Raw genomic sequence first — 18,792 nt, forward strand, 5'->3', positions numbered from 1 at the left:
CTATCTTGTGAAAGTCTTTGATAACTTCTCTCTCTTTCTCTCTCAATGTGTGTGCGCGTATGTGTGGACACAACTTCTCTCTTTATAGAACGGAAACAATAATGAGGTAACTTCGATAATGAAGAAAACCCAACTGGAGCAGGAACACGACAAGTTCAGGGTGAAGTAGGTTGGAGGTATTTTATCATCACTAATGAGGTGACTTTGATATTAAGATGAAAGAGAAAAGTAGAGGAGTAGCCATGAGAGTGATAAAAGATAGAAAAAACAAGTATTCTGGAGGGACATATAAAAAAAAAAATTATATATATTTTAAATATTAATTAAGAACATAAATATACACTTTTAGGATATGTTGGGGCAAGACAAAACTGGGTGAGAAAACAGATGTTCAAGGTGAGAAAAACCCATGTGAGTCAGGACAAATCAAATTGGATGGAGAATTTTTGCTATCCTTATATATCATCTTTTACTAATATAATCTAAGGGCACATCATAATTAGTTTAGACACAATGAGATTGAACGTTTGAAACACAACAAGCACTTAATTTCATACAATGGCTAGGGGCCATGAATTAATCCTCACCCAACATTCACTCTTTTTTGTTTCTATTCTTTTTTTTTTTTTTTGGTAAACTACATATTTAGTCTCTAGCCTTTACACCATATTTCAATTTGGTCCTTAACCTTTCAATTGTGTCAATTTGGTCCTTAACCTTTTAATGTCGTGTCAATTTAGTCTTTACCATTATATATTAGATGAAAATTGTTTACATAGCAAATAGCCAAAATAAAATTTTAGTTTATTATTACATCAATAGAAGCTAATTTTTTATTTTGGCCATTAGACATGTCATTAATTTTCATCCAAAAAATAACTGTAAGGATTAAATTGACACGGTAAAGAAATGTTAGGGACCAAATTGACACAATTAAAAAGTTAGGGATCAAATTGAAATATGGTGTATAGGATAGAAACCAAATATGTAATTTACCTTCTTTTTTTTTTTTTCCTAGAGAAAGCATAAAATGCTGCTTACTAAGAACTTGCTCATTCTCAAATTTTTTAAGAGCTAGGATTTCAAAAGATGATATGCGACAAGTAGACAAGACAAGAATGGAATGTAAATGGTATAGGGAACATGATAAGAATAATCGGCTTTATTTCTAATCTCTAAGGTCTTTAGGACATTAGATCACCTTGTACCCTAGCCACCCCTTTACTCCATATTTGCGGCATGATGGCCCCAATTACTGCTTCTACCAAAAACAAAAGAGAGAAAGATAAAATAAGAAAGGACATACATAACGTGGCAAGGTTTTACTCAATTGATGACCCAACAATGTCAACATTTATTAGTCATCTTTTTCTTTTTTTTTTTACATTTATATATATATATATATATATATCTATTTATATATTTTCTTTTTTTTTTTTTTTCTTTTTGTGGTGCACCTAGTCTTTGCTTTAATATTATAACCAATTAAAAACTTATAATATGATATATTTTGTCAATTCCTAACATACTCTAGAGACCCAAATGTCTGAATGCTTACATGCCTGGTTCTCATTTGGTGTTTTTTGAACCTTAATGGCCAATTATATGAGATTTGGTATGCTCTTTGATTTTATATAGTTGCCACAATAGTATGTTCAATTATACTTGGCCTAACTTTGTGTCTCTCTTTTCAACTGGTCGGTTTCCTTGTGAGCATTGTGCTATTATTTTATTGTGTAAGTGCTGAATTGTTTGCTTCATATATCTAAGTATTTTAGTTCTTTGATGGGGAACCTGAGTGGAATTTTGAGACCAAATCATATGTCTTGGAAATTTCTTTACCATTGATCTTCCTAGTAGGTGGTAACTGGTAAGCAAAGATATCATGGGTCTTACTCGTACCACTTAATTGATGAGAACCCAAATTCCCGTATATTTTACAGAACAAAGAACGGACTTCATGATAACCAAATTGAAATAGAAATACGATTCTATGATTGAGGATACACATTTTTACGATGGAAATTTTTGAACTACTTCTTTTAACTGTCAGTTTTCTTAAGAGTTCATGTTAATTAAGAATGCTAAAGAACAAACCAAACTAGAATATGAATAAGTATTGTAATAACTAATAAGGCTTGTGACATCTGGTGCGTTTGGGTAAGTTTTTTTTATTAGGTCGTGTAACAGTGTAATTATAACTTGAAAAATATAATGTTTTAAAAATGTTTGGTGAAAGTTAAGCTAATCCAAATAGATGCAATCTAGAGAATTCTTGTCTAAGTGCATTTAGCTAGAAATAAGCTTAGTTTTAGGGTTTCTAAGCAGTTAGAACTATGCACAATTCACATTAAAGGAAGAAGCAGTAAAAGTTGAAAAAGGCACAAAGTTAAGTTTACATAATGCTGCTTTAATCCAGATAAAATGCTCATCAAGTACTTAACAACAAAAGCAAACTGGGTAATAATTTCAACAAAAGTAAGTTGTTTCATTTGTTTTTGGCTCAAAAGACAAATCTATAATAAAATATAAAAGGCGATTATCTTAACCTGTCTCAGTGCTGGGATCTAGGACCCAAAAGCAACAAAGACTAATTTATAGACTAGCCTTTTGGCTTTTAAAACTCAATTTGTTCTCTTCTAGGAGAACATGAGAAAACAATTCATGATTACAAAATTGAAAGCTAAGATTACACAAAAAATGGTGCCTTTTCTTTTTCATTTTCTTCTAAATATTACTAATAAGACTTTTAACCTTAATTAAAGTATTAAGTGGTGGCAAATGCAAGCAATGAGATAAGGTTTCACACCAGGGACAAGAAAATTCATCCATGGACTGAATTTCAGACTTTTGTTGAGCTAAGAGGACATCTTTGAGTCTTTTACTCTTGACTGGTGCATTATTCACGCTAGGACAACATTATGTTCATGCATGAGCTTTAACAAGTCTATTTTCTTGTCTCTCTTTATTTGGTATGTCTATTATCTGGTCTCTTTTTCCAATGAGAGAAATGGTATAATAAAAGGTAAAAGAGGTATATCCTTCTTTTTTTTATTTTATAAAATCATAAAAGATATATTTAGTGTAAAAAGCTCTCATTTTCTGGGATCTAAGAACAATGATTGTTAAGCAATCTTACTCCTAAATTTATTTATATAAGCAACAAAAACAAGAGAGAAACTTTTTTTCCCTTCTCAAACATTGTCATATGTAAATTGTTGTTTTGTGAGTTTATTGTTGTTTATATAACTTTATTTATATAATGTTTTTTAAAACTTTTTTTTTAAGTATAATTTATTTTTTTAAAAAATAAGCCAATAAATATAAGCTCACCTACCCTAAGTTGAGTAAGAAATGAAGATGAAGGTTTATTTTAAGACTTATCTTTTTAAGAAAGGTTCAATATTTATCCTTTGTTTTTTTTATAAACTTTAAATTCACACACCACAACTAACTGCATGCTAGCAATTAGCTGCGCATAGCGAGTTATAAGGCAGGAAATAACTCAGGAAACACACGCACCCATCAATATTAATACTTAAGCAGTATATACCTCTATCAGAATCCAAGTTAAAAAATTATTTCTAGAAGTTTTTTCTTTCTGTTACCTTTATTTTTTTGGGTTATAAACCAATTAATGTGGGATCTGGATCCACCATTATAAACAACTACAAGAACCATGTCCACGTGGTCCCAATGAAACCTTTTTTTTTTTAATTGTGTGGAGAATCTGGTCCCAATGACACATGCCTTTTGTACGGACCTCTCGAGTATATAATTGGCACAATGTCCCAATGCACTTATCAAGACAAACATATAAATAATAGAGAGAATAACACTGAAATGAATGAATAGCAAGAATACAACATTCTTTTTTTCTTTTTCTTTTTTCGATAATCATGTATACAAATTGGATATAATACTCAAACATAGATCATGATTAATGTCTTTATTATTATTACCGTAGAAACTTCTATTCTTATAATTTAATTTAATTTAAGAGCTTAACAAATTCAGCCCTGTACTTTTAATAATAAAATTTTAAAAAATAACAAATTAAAAAGCAAAATTTTAAACTTTAGTCCATTAAAATTGAGGGTTTTATTTGTTACTTTTTGTAAGCTCAAGGTTTAATTTTTTGCTTTTAAATCTATAAAATTCAATTTGTTACTTTTTAAAAACTATTATCTTGTGGATTCCAATTAGTTCAACTAGTAAAGTCTCTGATGGTTGTATAAGAGATCTGAGATTCAATCTCTGCTTATACCAAAAAATGATTGGTGTCTTGGTCTGATGATAAAGAGCTATCATCAGAAGCGGACGCCATAGATCGAAACTCTATAGTTTAGTAATAAAAATTTTCCCTCCTTAGTTTGTGTAACAAAGAATTTTACAAAGAATAGGTTGGGACTTGTGAATTGAAACTCCCCTAAATTATAGTTTTATAATAAAAATTTGCCCTGATTATTTTGTGTAACAAAGGATTTTACAAATGGGTTGGGACTTGTGAATTGAAATGGGTGTTAATTGTTTTCCTTCACAAGAAAAGCAAATGGGATGATAATTTTTTTTGTTGGGCACAAAAAAGCAGTGCATGAGATGAAAGTATCAAAGGGATGTCCCACTGCTGGGACTCCAAGGCCAATCTTTTTAGTCCCTACTCTACACCTTTATAGTGATTTCCCCATTCAATCTGACATTACCTATTTCCACTTCACACACTTCTTCAACAATTCCAGGCCCCCACTTAAAAAGAAAAAAAAAAGAAAAAAGACCCTAATCAAAGTTTCAATTTAAACGACCAGATTGATCTCTATAAACAATGTTAAAGCTCACCAAATCAGACATGGAAAATTTTATTGCTTTCTGAGGTTGAAATCCAACCAAACAAGTTTCAGACATGGAATTTATTTTTAGTACAAAACATGACTAAATAGGTCTTATCGAGAATGTACATGAAGCTTGAATTCATAAAAGATACATGATATTGCAGGTTGTACTAGAGACAAGGCCATGGTTCCCCTCACCACCCGGGGAAAACACACGTGATAAGATCACGTGCTTAAGGACCCACAAACTTCCATATTCATTGTTCAATTGCTTATCTTTCAAACCTTGTCATGTCAACATTAAGATGATAAAATAATTTGTCCCATTTATAACACAAACAATACAAAACAAAACAAAAAAATCAACTGTCATATAATTTCATCCTTTTTTTTTCAATTACAGTTAAGCTAATGAATTTTATAACCATTGAGATGACAAGTTATTAATTTACAATAAAAATGATGTAAGTAATGATCCAATGAATGTAATGTTTTACTAAGTATATCATGTGACTTCAACAAGTTACGAAAAAAGTTGAAAAGTTGTTGTGTGTGTTCTTTAATTTACATCTATATTTCTTAGATAGGATTGCCATGTTGGTCGCCCCTTTTACCCATTTTTCATTCAGCAAAAAAAAAAAAAAAAAAGCAAGCATCAATTTAAAGTTTGAAAGTTTGTTGTGTGTGTGTTTTTGTTAATTTACATCTCTATTTCCCAGAAATCAATTAGGTTTCAGTTAGCTCAACTAATAGTGTTTCTTATTATCAAATAAAGAACTTCGGTTTGAATTCAGCTTACACCAAAAAATGAGTTCATTGGCGTCTTAACTAGATGATAAAGAGTAATAATCAATTGGTGGTGAACGTCCGAGGTTTCAAATCTCTATCCCATATAAATATATATATATATTAGTTTATGGTATTGCTGTTAGAAGTTTGACTTCTTATTTTGCCAAGTGACCAAAGAATTTGACATTATTAAAGGGTTGCATTCATGATTAATCTACTTGATCAACCAAGAAACTGCCTTCAAATAGTAAGTCTTTTCTTCTTATTTATTATGCTTAATTACAACATAATAAGCTTTGAGTGTTCACTTGAAATTATTGAAGTGTAGCTCCAAGAGAGAAACCTAAACCACAAAACATACCCTTCCCAAGAACCCCATTGTTGTGGGGGCCCGATTATCTGACTCCCCTCCCACTCAGCTCTAACAGCAAAGAAACTTAGTAGGGGCCAGCCCGGTGTTCACTCTGTGATAAAAAAAAAAGAACCTATTGTAGAAACTCTGACAAGAGTGCATTCATACGATATATACAGTCATCTTCATGAGAAAGAAAGACAGTCCTTTGGTCCTACAATAGCTTGAAATGGCAATAACATAGCTCCATAAAAATGTGGTTGTTGTAACTGTGGAGAAAGTACCCCAAGATATGTAAAATCTTTCACTTTCTTGTGACTTTTATTTGATCAACTTTGGAACACAAAAAGGTGAGCCAGAAAGAAAATCCCACACACGCCCCCACGCTCACACACACACAAACACTACACACCATACACGTTTGACTATGCCGCCCAAATCCTCCCCTTTAAATTCTCTCCTCTTCCTTGGGCTCTTTCACACCCCTCCTCTTGCTTTGCCTAACAAAAGACAGCAAAAGAGAAGCTCTCTCTCTCTCTCTCCCCTTACTCTCCCTCTCAAACTACAAAAATGGGGTCGCCACCTTTGATCTTCCTCAAGCACAACATTATATACCTCAAAGTTTTCATCATTTTTTTCTTAACCAGTGTACCCAATATAACCAATCTTCGTCCAAACCAATCTCTTGCCACCCTAAAGGTTCAACGTCCACCAAGTTTAAATTCCACCAATATTGTTTCATCATTGGAAACACTTAGTCTAGATGGATACTTTAGCTTTGAGAACAATCACCATGCAGCCAAGGACTTTGGCAACATGTATCACTTCCTCCCATCAGCAGTCCTACATCCAAAATCAGTGCAAGATATTTCCAACACAATAAGGCATATTTACGAGATGGGTTCTGCTTCAGAGCTAACAGTTGCTGCTAGAGGCCATGGTCATTCCACCCAAGGCCAAGCTCAAGCCCACCAAGGTGTAGTTATCAACATGGAATCACTTCAGAAACTAGAAATGCAAGTTCACACCGGAAAGACGCCTTATGTGGATGTTTCAGGTGGTGAGTTGTGGATAAATATTCTGCATGAGACTCTTAAACATGGGCTGGCTCCTAAATCTTGGACAGATTACCTTCATCTTACTGTTGGGGGTACCCTATCAAATGCTGGAATAAGTGGGCAGGCATTCCAGCATGGACCACAGATCAGCAACGTTTACCAGCTTGAGGTTGTCACAGGTATTTCCAATCTAAACCACTTATCCCCTCCCAAGCACATGTTTAAGCTAAAAGTTGGCTCACTAACAGATAATTGTAAGAGAAACAGATAATTGTAAGAGAAAGTATCTTGGTTGACGGACTTATACAGTGCCCTTCACATGTGGTAGGGCCTACACACCTGTGGGACCCATATGATTATGGGGACACTGTATAAGCCGATCTCATAAGATAATTTTTCTCACTGTAGGAACGTAACACTGTCATTTCACTAAGAGCAAGGGTATTATAGTGAGTTCAGTATTTTTTTTATTCTTAATGAAATGGCAAATATAACCCCCCACCCCAAGATGCACAAATAGTGAGATGCTTTTGATAGTGAACCACTGCATACAGAAATATGCGCTTTAGCAAAGATGCAATACACAACTATAACTTGACTGCTAAAACCATGAAGGGCACAACTAACAAAGTCTAAGATTTTGAGTGCAGGAAAGGGAGAAGTGGTAACCTGTTCTGAGAAGAAAAATACTGACCTCTTCTATGGTGTTCTTGGTGGGCTTGGACAGTTTGGCATCATCACCCGAGCTAGAATTTCTCTTGGACCAGCACCAAAGATGGTGAGAATACATCAAGTCTCTATAACAATTATCTTATGCACACGATATATGCATACTTCTTCTTATTCTCTATGAGGTACAAGAAGCTCCCAGGATGCATTAAAAGCACCTCTCCTTATAACAAAATCATTTACTTTGGACAGGTGAAATGGATTAGAGTGCTCTACTCAGAGTTCTCCATATTTACCAAAGATCAAGAGCAATTAATATCATCTGAGAACTCCTTCGACTACATTGAAGGATTCATAATAATAAACAGAACTGGCCTTCTTAATAACTGGAGATCTTCTTTTAGGCCTAAGGATCCAGTTCAAGCCAATCAATTCAGTTCAGATGGAAGAACCCTATACTGTCTTGAAGTGGTTAAACACTTCAACCCAGATGATACTAAAACTGTAAATCAGGTAAGAGACTTCCTTACCTTCAATAAATATGTACACAATGTGCACTTAACCAAAAATAAATTATTAAAACTCTGTACTCAAATGCAGAGTATGGAGAACTTGTTGTCAAAGTTGAGTTATATTCCATCCACGCTCTTCCTGTCAGAAGTTCCGTATGTGGAATTTCTGGATAGAGTGCATGTGTCTGAGAAAAAGCTACAAGCAAAAGGCTTATATGAAATTCCTCACCCATGGCTGAATTTTTTCGTACCTAAGAGCAGAATTTCTGACTTTGCTGAGGAGATCTTTGGCAATATTCTTACAGACACAAGCAATGGTCCCATACTCATCTATCCAGTCAACCAATCCAAGTAAGTATATGACAACTCTAGTCAATTCTAGAAAAGTCTCGGATTACACAACCTCAACCTTAATTTCTACCATTTCTGTGTTGTAGGTGGAACAATAAAACATCTTTAGTTACCCCAGATGAAGATGTTTTCTACCTAGTGGCATTCTTGACCTCTGCAATGCCATCTTCCACAGGAACAGATGGCTTAGCACACATTTTAACACAAAACAAAAGGATTCTAGACTTCTGTGCTACAGCCGAACTTGGAATAAAACAATATCTGCCCCACTACAATACGCAGGAAGAGTGGCAAGCCCACTTCGGCCCTCGTTGGAAAGTATTTGCACAAAGAAAGTTAGCCTATGACCCTTTGGCAATACTTGCTCCTGGACAGAAAATTTTCCGAAAGGCAACTCGCACCTCATGATGTATCGATGTTGGCCTCACAAATGAGCCACAAAGTATAGAAAGGGCCTCAAAATTGTAAATTGTAACAGTTTATGGTATACGTTTTCGGCTCTCTATAACAATTGTAAGCATAATAAGAAGGCTGTACTGCTGTAGCCATTTGAAATCTTTGTTGACGACTATGGTAGAAAATTTTAAATATGCAAAGATAAAAATGCACTACGAAATAGAACTAAATCATCAGCCCCCTCAAAGGAAGACTTTAGCATATTCACAGTGTCTGCTAACAGAAAGATGAAATTGCTCTATAAAATAAACCCAGATCATACACTAAAATGTGAGCATAACTCATAATCCTACAAGCAGAGAGTATGATATAAGTCAAATGCAACAACTTGAACATAGTGGTAACAACAAAGCTACTCTGCCTTCGTACCTTCTGTCCATCCAAGACCTGATCTGCATATCTCCCCCTGTGGTTCTTCATAGTCTCGGGCATCACGGATAGTAGCTTCAAAGTCGGTAAAATCACTAGCAACAGGAAGAAAGCAACCTATATCATCTCTAGCACCAAAGCCTCCAGCCCGCATAACATCATCAGTTGTAATGTAGGCCTCCATGTTAACTTCCCCAGAAATCTCCATCTCCTCTAGAGGTGCATCGCTCACAACATTTTCTACAACTTTCCCATCAGCCAAGTTAACTTGTACAAGATCTCCTGAAGGACTTAAAACTGGATTTTGAACATCTTTTCCATCCATCTCACGCCAATTTAATTCAGATACTTCATTCCTTATTGCATTTTCAATCTTATCTGGTGCATTCAAAGAACAGCCACCTTCAATTTGCCAAAAAGAAGACACCATCATATGCTTGAAAGTAACTTAATTAACAAAGAAATGACATGGAACCTTACATGCTTTTATTTCGACTATACAGACATAATCAGAAATGAGGTTTTAAATTCAGCTCCACGGTAAACCTTAGTTGTCTATAATTTTGGGATTGCTATGTCATAATTCTATAGAAGTATTACCAGTATAAGTGATGGTAGCTTGTTAGATTAAAAAAAATTTCATAAACTTGAATGTACAGTGCACTCAACTTCTTCAAGGAAAAAAGTTCTGGTAGAGAAAAATAAGTGGTAAATGGCTCATGTCCACTCAATGTGCAATCCTAGGAATCCTAAAATTTTGTCGTTGTTTCCCCTTTCAATTGATGTGTTCTAACACTCTAATCAAAATTTGTAAATTTCCTAACCTTTCTCGTAGTCAAAATTTCTCATGATCACTATGTTAGAATTCGTCCCAATTCCCACAATAATTTTATATGTATGCAACAAATTCAAAAAAAACAAAAGACAACAAAAGAAAATGATTTCTCTCTTTCATTTGCTTAATGCATACTCAGGCAATATTACATTTTTTTTTCAAATGGTCTATTTCTGTTCTATTCTCTGCTTTGCAAAAATATTTTAGCATCGTGATTTCCATATCTTTTGATTTATCATGACTTTCATATTGTTGGTCTTTATAGCCTGTCTTTAACTTTCAAAATCTCCTTTTTAACTTAAAGTGGCCTCCAAATAATGTCTAAACCACGGTTTTTTATTAAATATAGAGGATCTTTACTTGAAATTTAAGTCCACATAGGTCTTCCAAAAAGAGGGGGGGTGGGGGGTGGGGGAAGATAGAACCAACTTCATTATGATTTCACATTTTGCCTCATGTTCACTAAATATGGCAGCTGTAATTAATTAATTGACTTCAATTATAGAAAAGATATTCAAGCACCATCACTAAAGGGATATAAATTTTTGGTCAATCTTTTGAATTAAATAAAACAAAGATCCACTTCACTTACATGGTTGTCTTTATTCAAAACATTTAGGCCCCTTAATGAGTTCCTGTCTCTCTTTTTTGTGACCATTGAGCATGCTGTTGGTGAATATGTCACCACATAAAAGGTTTTGTCAGACTCCTATCACATACATTGAATCCTTTCATATGGCTTTAGTCCAACTAAAATGACAATCAAGAAGGAAAAACTAAAATTGAGACTTTGAAAGGTCACTTTTAGCTTAAGCACCTATGAAACCCAAGTGCAAGATTCAAGGCATAAAGCTGCCCTGTGAAGGGAATACATCATCAAATCCTAGAAGACAAAGATTAGTGGGCATGGACATGCTAAGCAAACCTTCTTTTACTAATGCAACGAATGATCTAATCATAAATCTATTGACAGATTCAATCCCTATTTTCCAATTGTAATCCTTATTTTACACGAGCACTCACTTAAAATGTCGATTCTAAAATAGACTATTCAAGAAAATAAAACAAAATGCAGAAAACAAAACAAAACCAGATCCAGCCATGGCCAGAAGGATTTTAACTGAATTTAAAAAAAAAATGACTTGTAAGCTACTACCATAAGAAGTTTCATCGGATTTGTACTCCATGAAAACTTAAAACTTGCACAAGCAGAGCAGCAGGGTGGATCCTGGAAGATTCTTCTATTTTCCTTTGCAATATGATCCACCACAAAACCCTTTTGAAGAAACCTAATGAGGAAGAATCTGTTGTAAGATTCTATATACAATATATTTTATAACAAAATAATTATCCAGTTCTACAAGTACAACCTCAACTAGAGGCACGACTGTAAAAATAAAAATTAAAAAAAAAATCCTCATAATTCAATTTCACAATGGATAAAAGAAGACATTGCTGTCACATCTAATCACACATGACTACAGAAGAAAAGCATTGCTTCATAATTTTCAAAGAATCAATCATGGAAAATATTTTAGCATAAACATGCATCCTGTTTTTCTTCATTATTTTATTTTCTTAACTCAAGGAAGGTTATCAAGATTTGGGAAGTTTATTTTCTCTGATTTAAGGCAATATCTAGGGGGAGTCAGAGAGCTAAAGCACGCAATTACTCCTCAAATGAAACTAACAAGAAGTTTCAGGATACAGTAGTCTGAATGACTTCCCTCATCAATTTTATACGTCAGAAGATGCTTGAAGTGATGCATGGTACCTATGACCGGCTTGAATTTGCCCTCTATAGCTATCCCAAGCATGGTTTCATTTTGGTAAATTAATGAGAAATACTGAATGAGAATTGAAGAGAAAAAATAAGCCCCCTATCTGGAGTCAATGATTACCCATTAAGAGGGATATATATACACAGCAAAGCATCATCCAAAATATTTCTTATAGATTATTTTGCTTCAATATTGTCAGTGCTCACTCCTCATGTTGAGTAGGGTGCTTGTTCTGAGGATTTCTCATCAGAAAATCACTTTATGACCATGTTTATGTGTGCATCACAGATTCGTTTTTTCCTACTTTTGACATTGCATCATTTTCCAGTTGTGATATGAACAAGAAATATGAAAATAAAATTGGTTCGAAAGGAAGAATCAGGGGAGTAAAGAGTACGTCCAAATGAGAACCAATTAAGCTCACTTGCTACTTATATAAAGTATTTTCGATTTTGGGAGCAAAAAAATTTTGAGGGCATATACACAGAAATTCCCATTCCATGGGAAGAATTGTGCTTGAATCATTTCATGGTAAGTACAACCAATAGCTCAGCATACTGGACTTGTACACAAAATCTGATGATAAAACTAGTGTGTTCCATTATCCCATAGTACAAGGCAAATCTCTGAGCTAGATTGAAGATCTCTTGAAAAGAAATATTTGTGTTTAGCAGGACAGGTTAACCAGGAATAGAATACATAAATTATAATAGCAATTTTTCAGTAAGAAGGATTGCAATATAAAACATATAATTCTAGATTGAAGATCTCTTGACCCTATATGATCCAGCTCAAAATTTTCTAGCATTGAATTAATGAATAGAGAAAGAGAAGGCAGGATGCAACCCTAGGTCTCTAGTACAACTACCTAGAGATTGAACAGCAAGGTAGCTGGCACCTTCATCCCAGATAGTAATGTCGAACATTTAGAATTAACAACTGAAGGAATTTGCAGTGAGCTTAGAAAAACCACATACGAAAAGCTCTAATAAAATTATATCTAAATGTCCTAACAGTATATCTAAATGTCCAAACAGTAGTCCTCAGCTGCAAGGAAACCATTCAGCTGTTCGACTACCATTAGGGCAACATCTACATTCTGAAACATCAGTCATCAGGTACATTACTTAGGGGCAAATAAGTTCAATGTTACCTGACTTTTAATATCATTATCCATCAAATGCTGGCATATCCTTGTAGCAACCATCAGAGAATGACGCCTATTTTAAAATGTTGAACATGCAACAACAAAAGAAGGAAACCAAGTGGACATAATGAAAATTATTACACAAGGTCAGGACAGAGATGCTGAGCAGACAAATTAGGAGCTTCATCAATGGAAAGAGAAAAATCATGAGAAGAAGGGCTTCCAATTAAAACTGAGGACCTGTGAGCTAATGGGCAAACATGATGCTTCACCAAGCCATTCTAAATTCCCATTGTTAGTCATAAAGAAGTTTTTAAAAGGCAATCCAATGCCAGGGGAAGTTGGAGAAGTCTTTAAAAGAAGCTTCTTCAAATTCCTGATAACTTATCACATGTAAATATTCTTTATGACACTTTCAAAGTCACTTCTGTTGCACACCAGTGTTACAATTTAATAACATTTAAGTTCAACTTCAATATCCAACTTCAGTCTACCCATAGAACAATGGAAATGGAAAAAGTTCCTGGACAACCTCTCAAATGAAACTAAGATGTCGTTTAAGTAAACTTTTTTTATTTATTAGTAAAACACATAAGCCGTGGATCTTGAACCCGTAACCTCACCCTCCACCTACCCTTTGCAAGGGAAGGATATCCCATTTTGAACTAGAGCTCATGCTCACTGGTTATCTCATGTAAGTGAATGTTAATTGAATGTAGTATATATGAAGTAACTACCATCTCATCTCTAAATCAATTTAGTATAGAACACTCAAGAAATCCGTTGAAAAAAGCAGATTCACATCTCTTAAATCCAATAGTCCTTCAAGCAAAAGCAATTTGCTTAGCCTAAAGTCCGTCCCAACCCTCAAACAACTATTTCTAATACGTTTGTTGGACAACACGATTGCAAGCTGAATAGCAGAAGAACATAGAATGAGCTCTCAATCAGAAAACCTATTAAATCAAATGGCCAAAATGAATTTCTCAAACCATGTATGAGGGCCAAGCTCAAGAAAACAAATAACACAGTAAGTGACAAAGATAACAAGGATGACACTCGTCAGGGTGCACCCTAATGGTTGGAGGCTTGGGATGAATTGTAGATCCAGACATCATGGGTTCTCCTCGCTAAGAGTTCCCTTGGACTACCTAATAACACGGTTCTGGTGGATGGGGTCATATATGTTGGGAAAAATTCTATATAACTGTGAATAAATTTCAGCAAGCACAGCAAAAGCATTACCACACAAGAACACAAAGATTTAAGTGAAAATCCTTTCTCCTTGAAGGGACAAACCACGAGACAAATTCCGAATAATTTCACTATATTAAATAGAGATTGCAACACTTAGAGATACAACTTGAGCAAAGAAAAAAAACTCTCTTTTTCTTTTCACTCATTGCTCTCTTCCTCACTGTGTGTCTCTCACAATTTTCTTTTGCTCTCTATATTTTTCTCTTCTCTTTTGCCTGCTCTCACTCACGCAATTCTCCAAGACTGCGTTGTCCTCAATCTCAATCATTGGGACTTCTCTTCACTCTTCTCTTCTACCCCAAATAGCCGAATGGCCTTTCCCTTGATTTCTTCACCTTTTTCTTCTTTTCTTCCTTCCACATGCTTCACATCAAGTCACGATAAATGCAAACACACAAGTCTTGACTTTAGCACATGATATTAGACAAAAAGGATGAATTCAAATCTTCTCTTCACTTGGCCGAATGTCCTTGTGTTTTCTTTAGCCAATTTTTCTTCTTCCTTCAACATGTATCACACTCTTAATGTCAAGTCTCATTAAGAGACATGGTTGGCAAGAAGAATTTGGACAAGCTCATTAAATGAGCATGTCTATTACAAGTGGGTTGGACCATGGTGCAGTGCACCCAACAATCTCCCCTTCCAGCCCACTACGGAGGAGATTTTTTATCCAACTCTTCAGTTAGAATTCATTCCGGCCAAGCCAATACCAGACTCAACCTTCTTCATTATCTTCACTAACACTGACAAATTTTCATCAAAATTAATACATTTTGTTCTCAAAGAATTTATTTCACTTTGGATATCCTTAATCCAATTTCTTGGCTCCCCCCGTCAAAAGCCCAGATATTCTCGAAGCTAATTGCTTGATGTTCTTCAGTACGCCTCCTTTCAAGAGGTTCAATAATTTCTAGTGGAGGATATTGCTCCCCCTGCTCAAGACCTTCATGATCTTTCACTTCGTCATTCTTCCTAGCATCATGATATTTTTCATCAAATATCACTTCCTCATTTAAATCACTATCAGGTAGAGAGAATCTTACTCTCTTGGCTGCAACACCATTAATATCAACTCCCATCTATGGAGTTTTCTCAAAAACTTTGACTGCATTGAACTTCTTCTTACAAGCCCTTACATGAGTCCTATACATACCACAACAAGCACGCCCTCTAGCAACAACCAATGATCCTTTAGAAAGTTTCCATCTTCCATTGCCAAGATGGTTACAATAACTAGCTAGACCCATTGCCAATGTAGACAACACATTCATCCATAAATCTGGAACATACCGCACATCCTTCAATATCATTGTACAACCAACATTGGTCTTAATACATATATTACCAATTCCCACAATTTTTAAATAACTGAAGTTACTCATCTTTACAACACCAAAGTCATCTACTTTGTATGTGGTGAACAACCCTTTTATGGGGATAACATGGTGGGAGGCTGCTGAATCAACAACCCACTCAACATCGTTCTTAGCAACATGCTCACACTTTTGCTCTTCAAGAGAGAGCATCAGAACATTCTAATGAAACACAACTGCTGCAGTATTCTTCTCATTATCATTCTTTTCATCTTTCTCTTCAATTTGATCTTTATTCCAATGCCAACAGTTTCTTTTTATGTGACCATTTTTCTCGTAATGGAAGCATTCTCTCATCCCTTTAAACTAAGATCTACCTTTTGGCTGTGACCTGTCATTGGATTTGATGCGATTATCAAGCCCTCTACTTCTATTTCTGCCCCTATTCTCCATAACAAGAGCTTGATCTTGTGCATTGTTTGTACCAGCATCTCTTCAGCAAACCTCCTCACTTAGAATCAAATCTCGAATATCATCATATTTGAGTTTGCTTTTTCCTGCAAAATTGCTCGCTGCCATTCTCATGGCCTCCTAACTATTTGACAAAGAAGCCAAAACAATTAATGCACGAATCTCATCATCAAAATCAATCTCCACAGAAGACAATTGATTTGTGATGGTATTAAACTGATTCAGATGCTGAGCCACAAGAGTACCTTCCACCATCTTCAAATTAAACAACTTATTCATCAGATGCACCTCATTGTTAGCCGAAGGCTTTTCATACATGCTAGACAAAGCCTTCATCAGATCCACTATGGTCTTTTCCTTCACAACGTTGTGTACAACTGATCTTGTTAGAGTTAATCGTATAACTCCTAACACCTATCTATTAAGAAGACTCCATTCTTCTTCTTCCATACTATCTAGTTTCTTTCCTAAAAGAGGAAGATGAATTTCTTCCCATGCAGATAATCTTCGGTCTGCATCTTCTAATAGCCAAAGTCTGTGCCATCAAACTTCTCGATTCTTGACGTATTTCCTTCTTTTCCGGTCATTCCTCCCAATCGAACCTACGCTCTAATACCACTTGCTAGGAAAAAATTCTATATAAGTGGGAATAAATTTTAGCAAGCACAACGGAAGCACAACCACACAAGAACACAAAGATTTACATGGAAACCCTTTCTCCCTGAAGGGAAAAACTACAGGACAAACTCCGAATAATTTTACTATATTAAATAAAAATTACAACACTTAGAAATACAACTTGAGCAAAAAAAAAAACTCTATTTTTTCTCTTGCTCTCTATATTTTTCTCTTCTCTTTTGCTTGCTCTCACTCTCACAATTCTCTAAGACTGCACTATCCTCAATCTCACTGACTGAAACTTCTCTTCACTCTTCTCTTGTACCCCAAACGACCAAATAGCCTTTCATTTTATTTCTTCACCTTTTTCTTCTTTTCTTCCTTCCACATGCTTCACATCAAGTTACAATAAATGCAAGCACACAAGTTTTGACTTTTGTACATGATATTAAACAAAAAGGATGAGTTCAAGGGGTGTTTGATAATGTTGTTCTAGTAATGTTATTTATATTTTTGAAAATATATATGAGTGAAAAAATATATAAAAATACATATAATATTATTTAAACACTGAAAACTATTGTTCTAGTTACACAACCAAACAGCCCCCAAATCTTCTCTTCACTTGGCCGAGTGCCCTTGTGTTTTCTTCAGCCAATTTTTCTTCTTCCTTTAGCGTGTCCCACAGTCTTAATGTCAAGTCTCGTTAAGAAACATGATTGGCATGAAGACTTCGGAGACAAGCTCGTTAAATGTGCATGTCTATTACAAGTGGCTGTACCATGGTGCACTGCACCCACAAGTATATACGTGGTGTACTCCCTAGGAGTGGGTCTAAACGCCCTACCTTGACGAGATTCCACCTCATTAAAATACATTTATCAAGGACAACAAGACAGAGATTGGAAAGCAACAATATATTCTTCTCTTGGGCTTGACCCCAGCGCCCTAAATCCCTGACTACCATTGAAGAACAAAAATTTCAATACCCCTCAGCTTACCTCTTTATTTTTCTTTCCGTTTTTTGGTTAATAGGGTAGTTCAATTCCTATAGAATATCAAATGGCATTCAAGTTTATAATGAGTGTTAAGACTGCTATAACATTAACACCATTTAACACCCATCTCACAAAACTGAACAATACCAAAAATTGCAGCGCATATAACACACAAAACACACAAACATACACAAAACAAAAGCACCCATTGACTACTCAAAAACCCAGATTCCAAAACCTAAAACGTGAAAAATCCACCATAGAAACATCACAAAATTAATGCATAAAACCATGTTTTACATAACTTTTTGAATCATCCAAATGCAGCAACCAACACACACACACACACACACACCCAACAGATATTAGAAAGAAACTATTTAACAGGGTCATAGTAGAGTGGTACCTTAATGAGACAGAAGGGAAAGGCAGTAAGGTTTACTCTGGAATATACCAAGAATAAAGAAAAAAACCTCAGTTCTATCAAAAGGTAAATGTTGTTTTCATTTTTACAAAATCAACAACAACAAAACATAAACATGGACCTTGTTGTTTAAGCTTCAGAGAGTGAAAGAGCAGTCAGTGTTTGGCGCTGTTTCACTTTGCGACCTTTACAGAAATTGACAGGGCTTTAGTGGTACTTTGCTTGAGTATGGGTGTGACTACGAGTGGACTCGGCTTGCAAACGTGTCAGAAGAGGTAGCGAGACACTTGTAGGACACGGTTGTTTTCAAACGTGTCAGAAGTGGCAGCGAGACATTTGTAGGACACCGTTGTTTTGAAGTGACTTGCGTCTGTGGAACGCTGGTGGGCAATTATTGGATGTGAACAATAGCCTGATACGTGGCCAGATTTGGGGACACTTTTGGAAATTCCCCTCTTATAAACCTCTTTTTGCTTTCTTTGCAACCTTCGAGGATTTTTTTTTTCTTTTTTTTACTTTTTCAATTTTTTAGTGTTAGGGCAACCATATCAGCTCGTGAAAAA

General features: G+C 35.1%; 2 protein-coding genes across 6 annotated transcripts; one reads left to right on the forward strand and one right to left on the reverse strand.

The window, feature by feature from the left end:
• Positions 1–5,341: 5,341 nt before the first annotated feature.
• LOC142610762 (cytokinin dehydrogenase 1-like) lies at positions 5,342–9,125 on the forward strand. Its single transcript, XM_075782686.1, has 5 exons — positions 5,342–7,207; positions 7,679–7,806; positions 7,950–8,210; positions 8,298–8,560; positions 8,647–9,125. Exons 1-5 carry the CDS (start codon positions 6,541–6,543, stop codon positions 8,966–8,968), a joined length of 1,641 nt encoding a protein of 546 aa, XP_075638801.1. The 5' UTR covers positions 5,342–6,540; the 3' UTR covers positions 8,969–9,125.
• A 23-nt stretch (positions 9,126–9,148) lies between these two features.
• On the reverse strand, positions 9,149–18,565 carry LOC142610763 (uncharacterized). Of its 5 annotated transcripts, XM_075782689.1 has the most exons (5): positions 18,212–18,561; positions 13,389–13,524; positions 13,155–13,221; positions 11,377–11,509; positions 9,149–9,787 (listed from the first exon to the last, which is right to left on the reverse strand). In XM_075782689.1, exons 4-5 carry the CDS (start codon positions 11,405–11,407, stop codon positions 9,369–9,371), a joined length of 450 nt encoding a protein of 149 aa, XP_075638804.1. In that variant the 5' UTR covers positions 11,408–11,509; positions 13,155–13,221; positions 13,389–13,524; positions 18,212–18,561; the 3' UTR covers positions 9,149–9,368. The 5 variants fall into 5 exon arrangements, with proteins under 5 accessions (XP_075638804.1, XP_075638803.1, XP_075638806.1 ...); XM_075782688.1 differs by lacking the exons at positions 13,155–13,221; positions 13,389–13,524 and having other exon boundaries at positions 18,212–18,248; positions 18,351–18,560; XM_075782691.1 differs by lacking the exons at positions 13,155–13,221; positions 13,389–13,524 and having other exon boundaries at positions 9,149–9,763; positions 18,212–18,565.
• Positions 18,566–18,792: the final 227 nt, after the last annotated feature.

This window comes from Castanea sativa, chromosome 9, assembly GCF_040712315.1.
Source record: "Castanea sativa cultivar Marrone di Chiusa Pesio chromosome 9, ASM4071231v1".
NCBI lineage: Eukaryota > Viridiplantae > Streptophyta > Magnoliopsida > Fagales > Fagaceae > Castanea > Castanea sativa.

Bases quoted from the DNA above. Each gene is read 5' to 3' on its own strand.
- LOC142610763 (XM_075782690.1), bottom strand. From the start codon at position 11,407: ATGGAGTACAAATCCGATGAAACTTCTTATG. The intron at 9,788-11,376 runs GTAGTAGCTTAC...GGCAAATTGAAG, and splicing joins ATCCGATGAAACTTCTTATG to GTGGCTGTTCTTTGAATGCA.
- LOC142610762 (XM_075782686.1), top strand. From the start codon at position 6,541: ATGGGGTCGCCACCTTTGATCTTCCTCAAGCACAACATTATATACCTC. The intron at 7,208-7,678 runs GTATTTCCAATC...TTTTGAGTGCAG, and splicing joins CCAGCTTGAGGTTGTCACAG to GAAAGGGAGAAGTGGTAACC. The intron at 8,211-8,297 runs GTAAGAGACTTC...ACTCAAATGCAG, and splicing joins ATACTAAAACTGTAAATCAG to AGTATGGAGAACTTGTTGTC.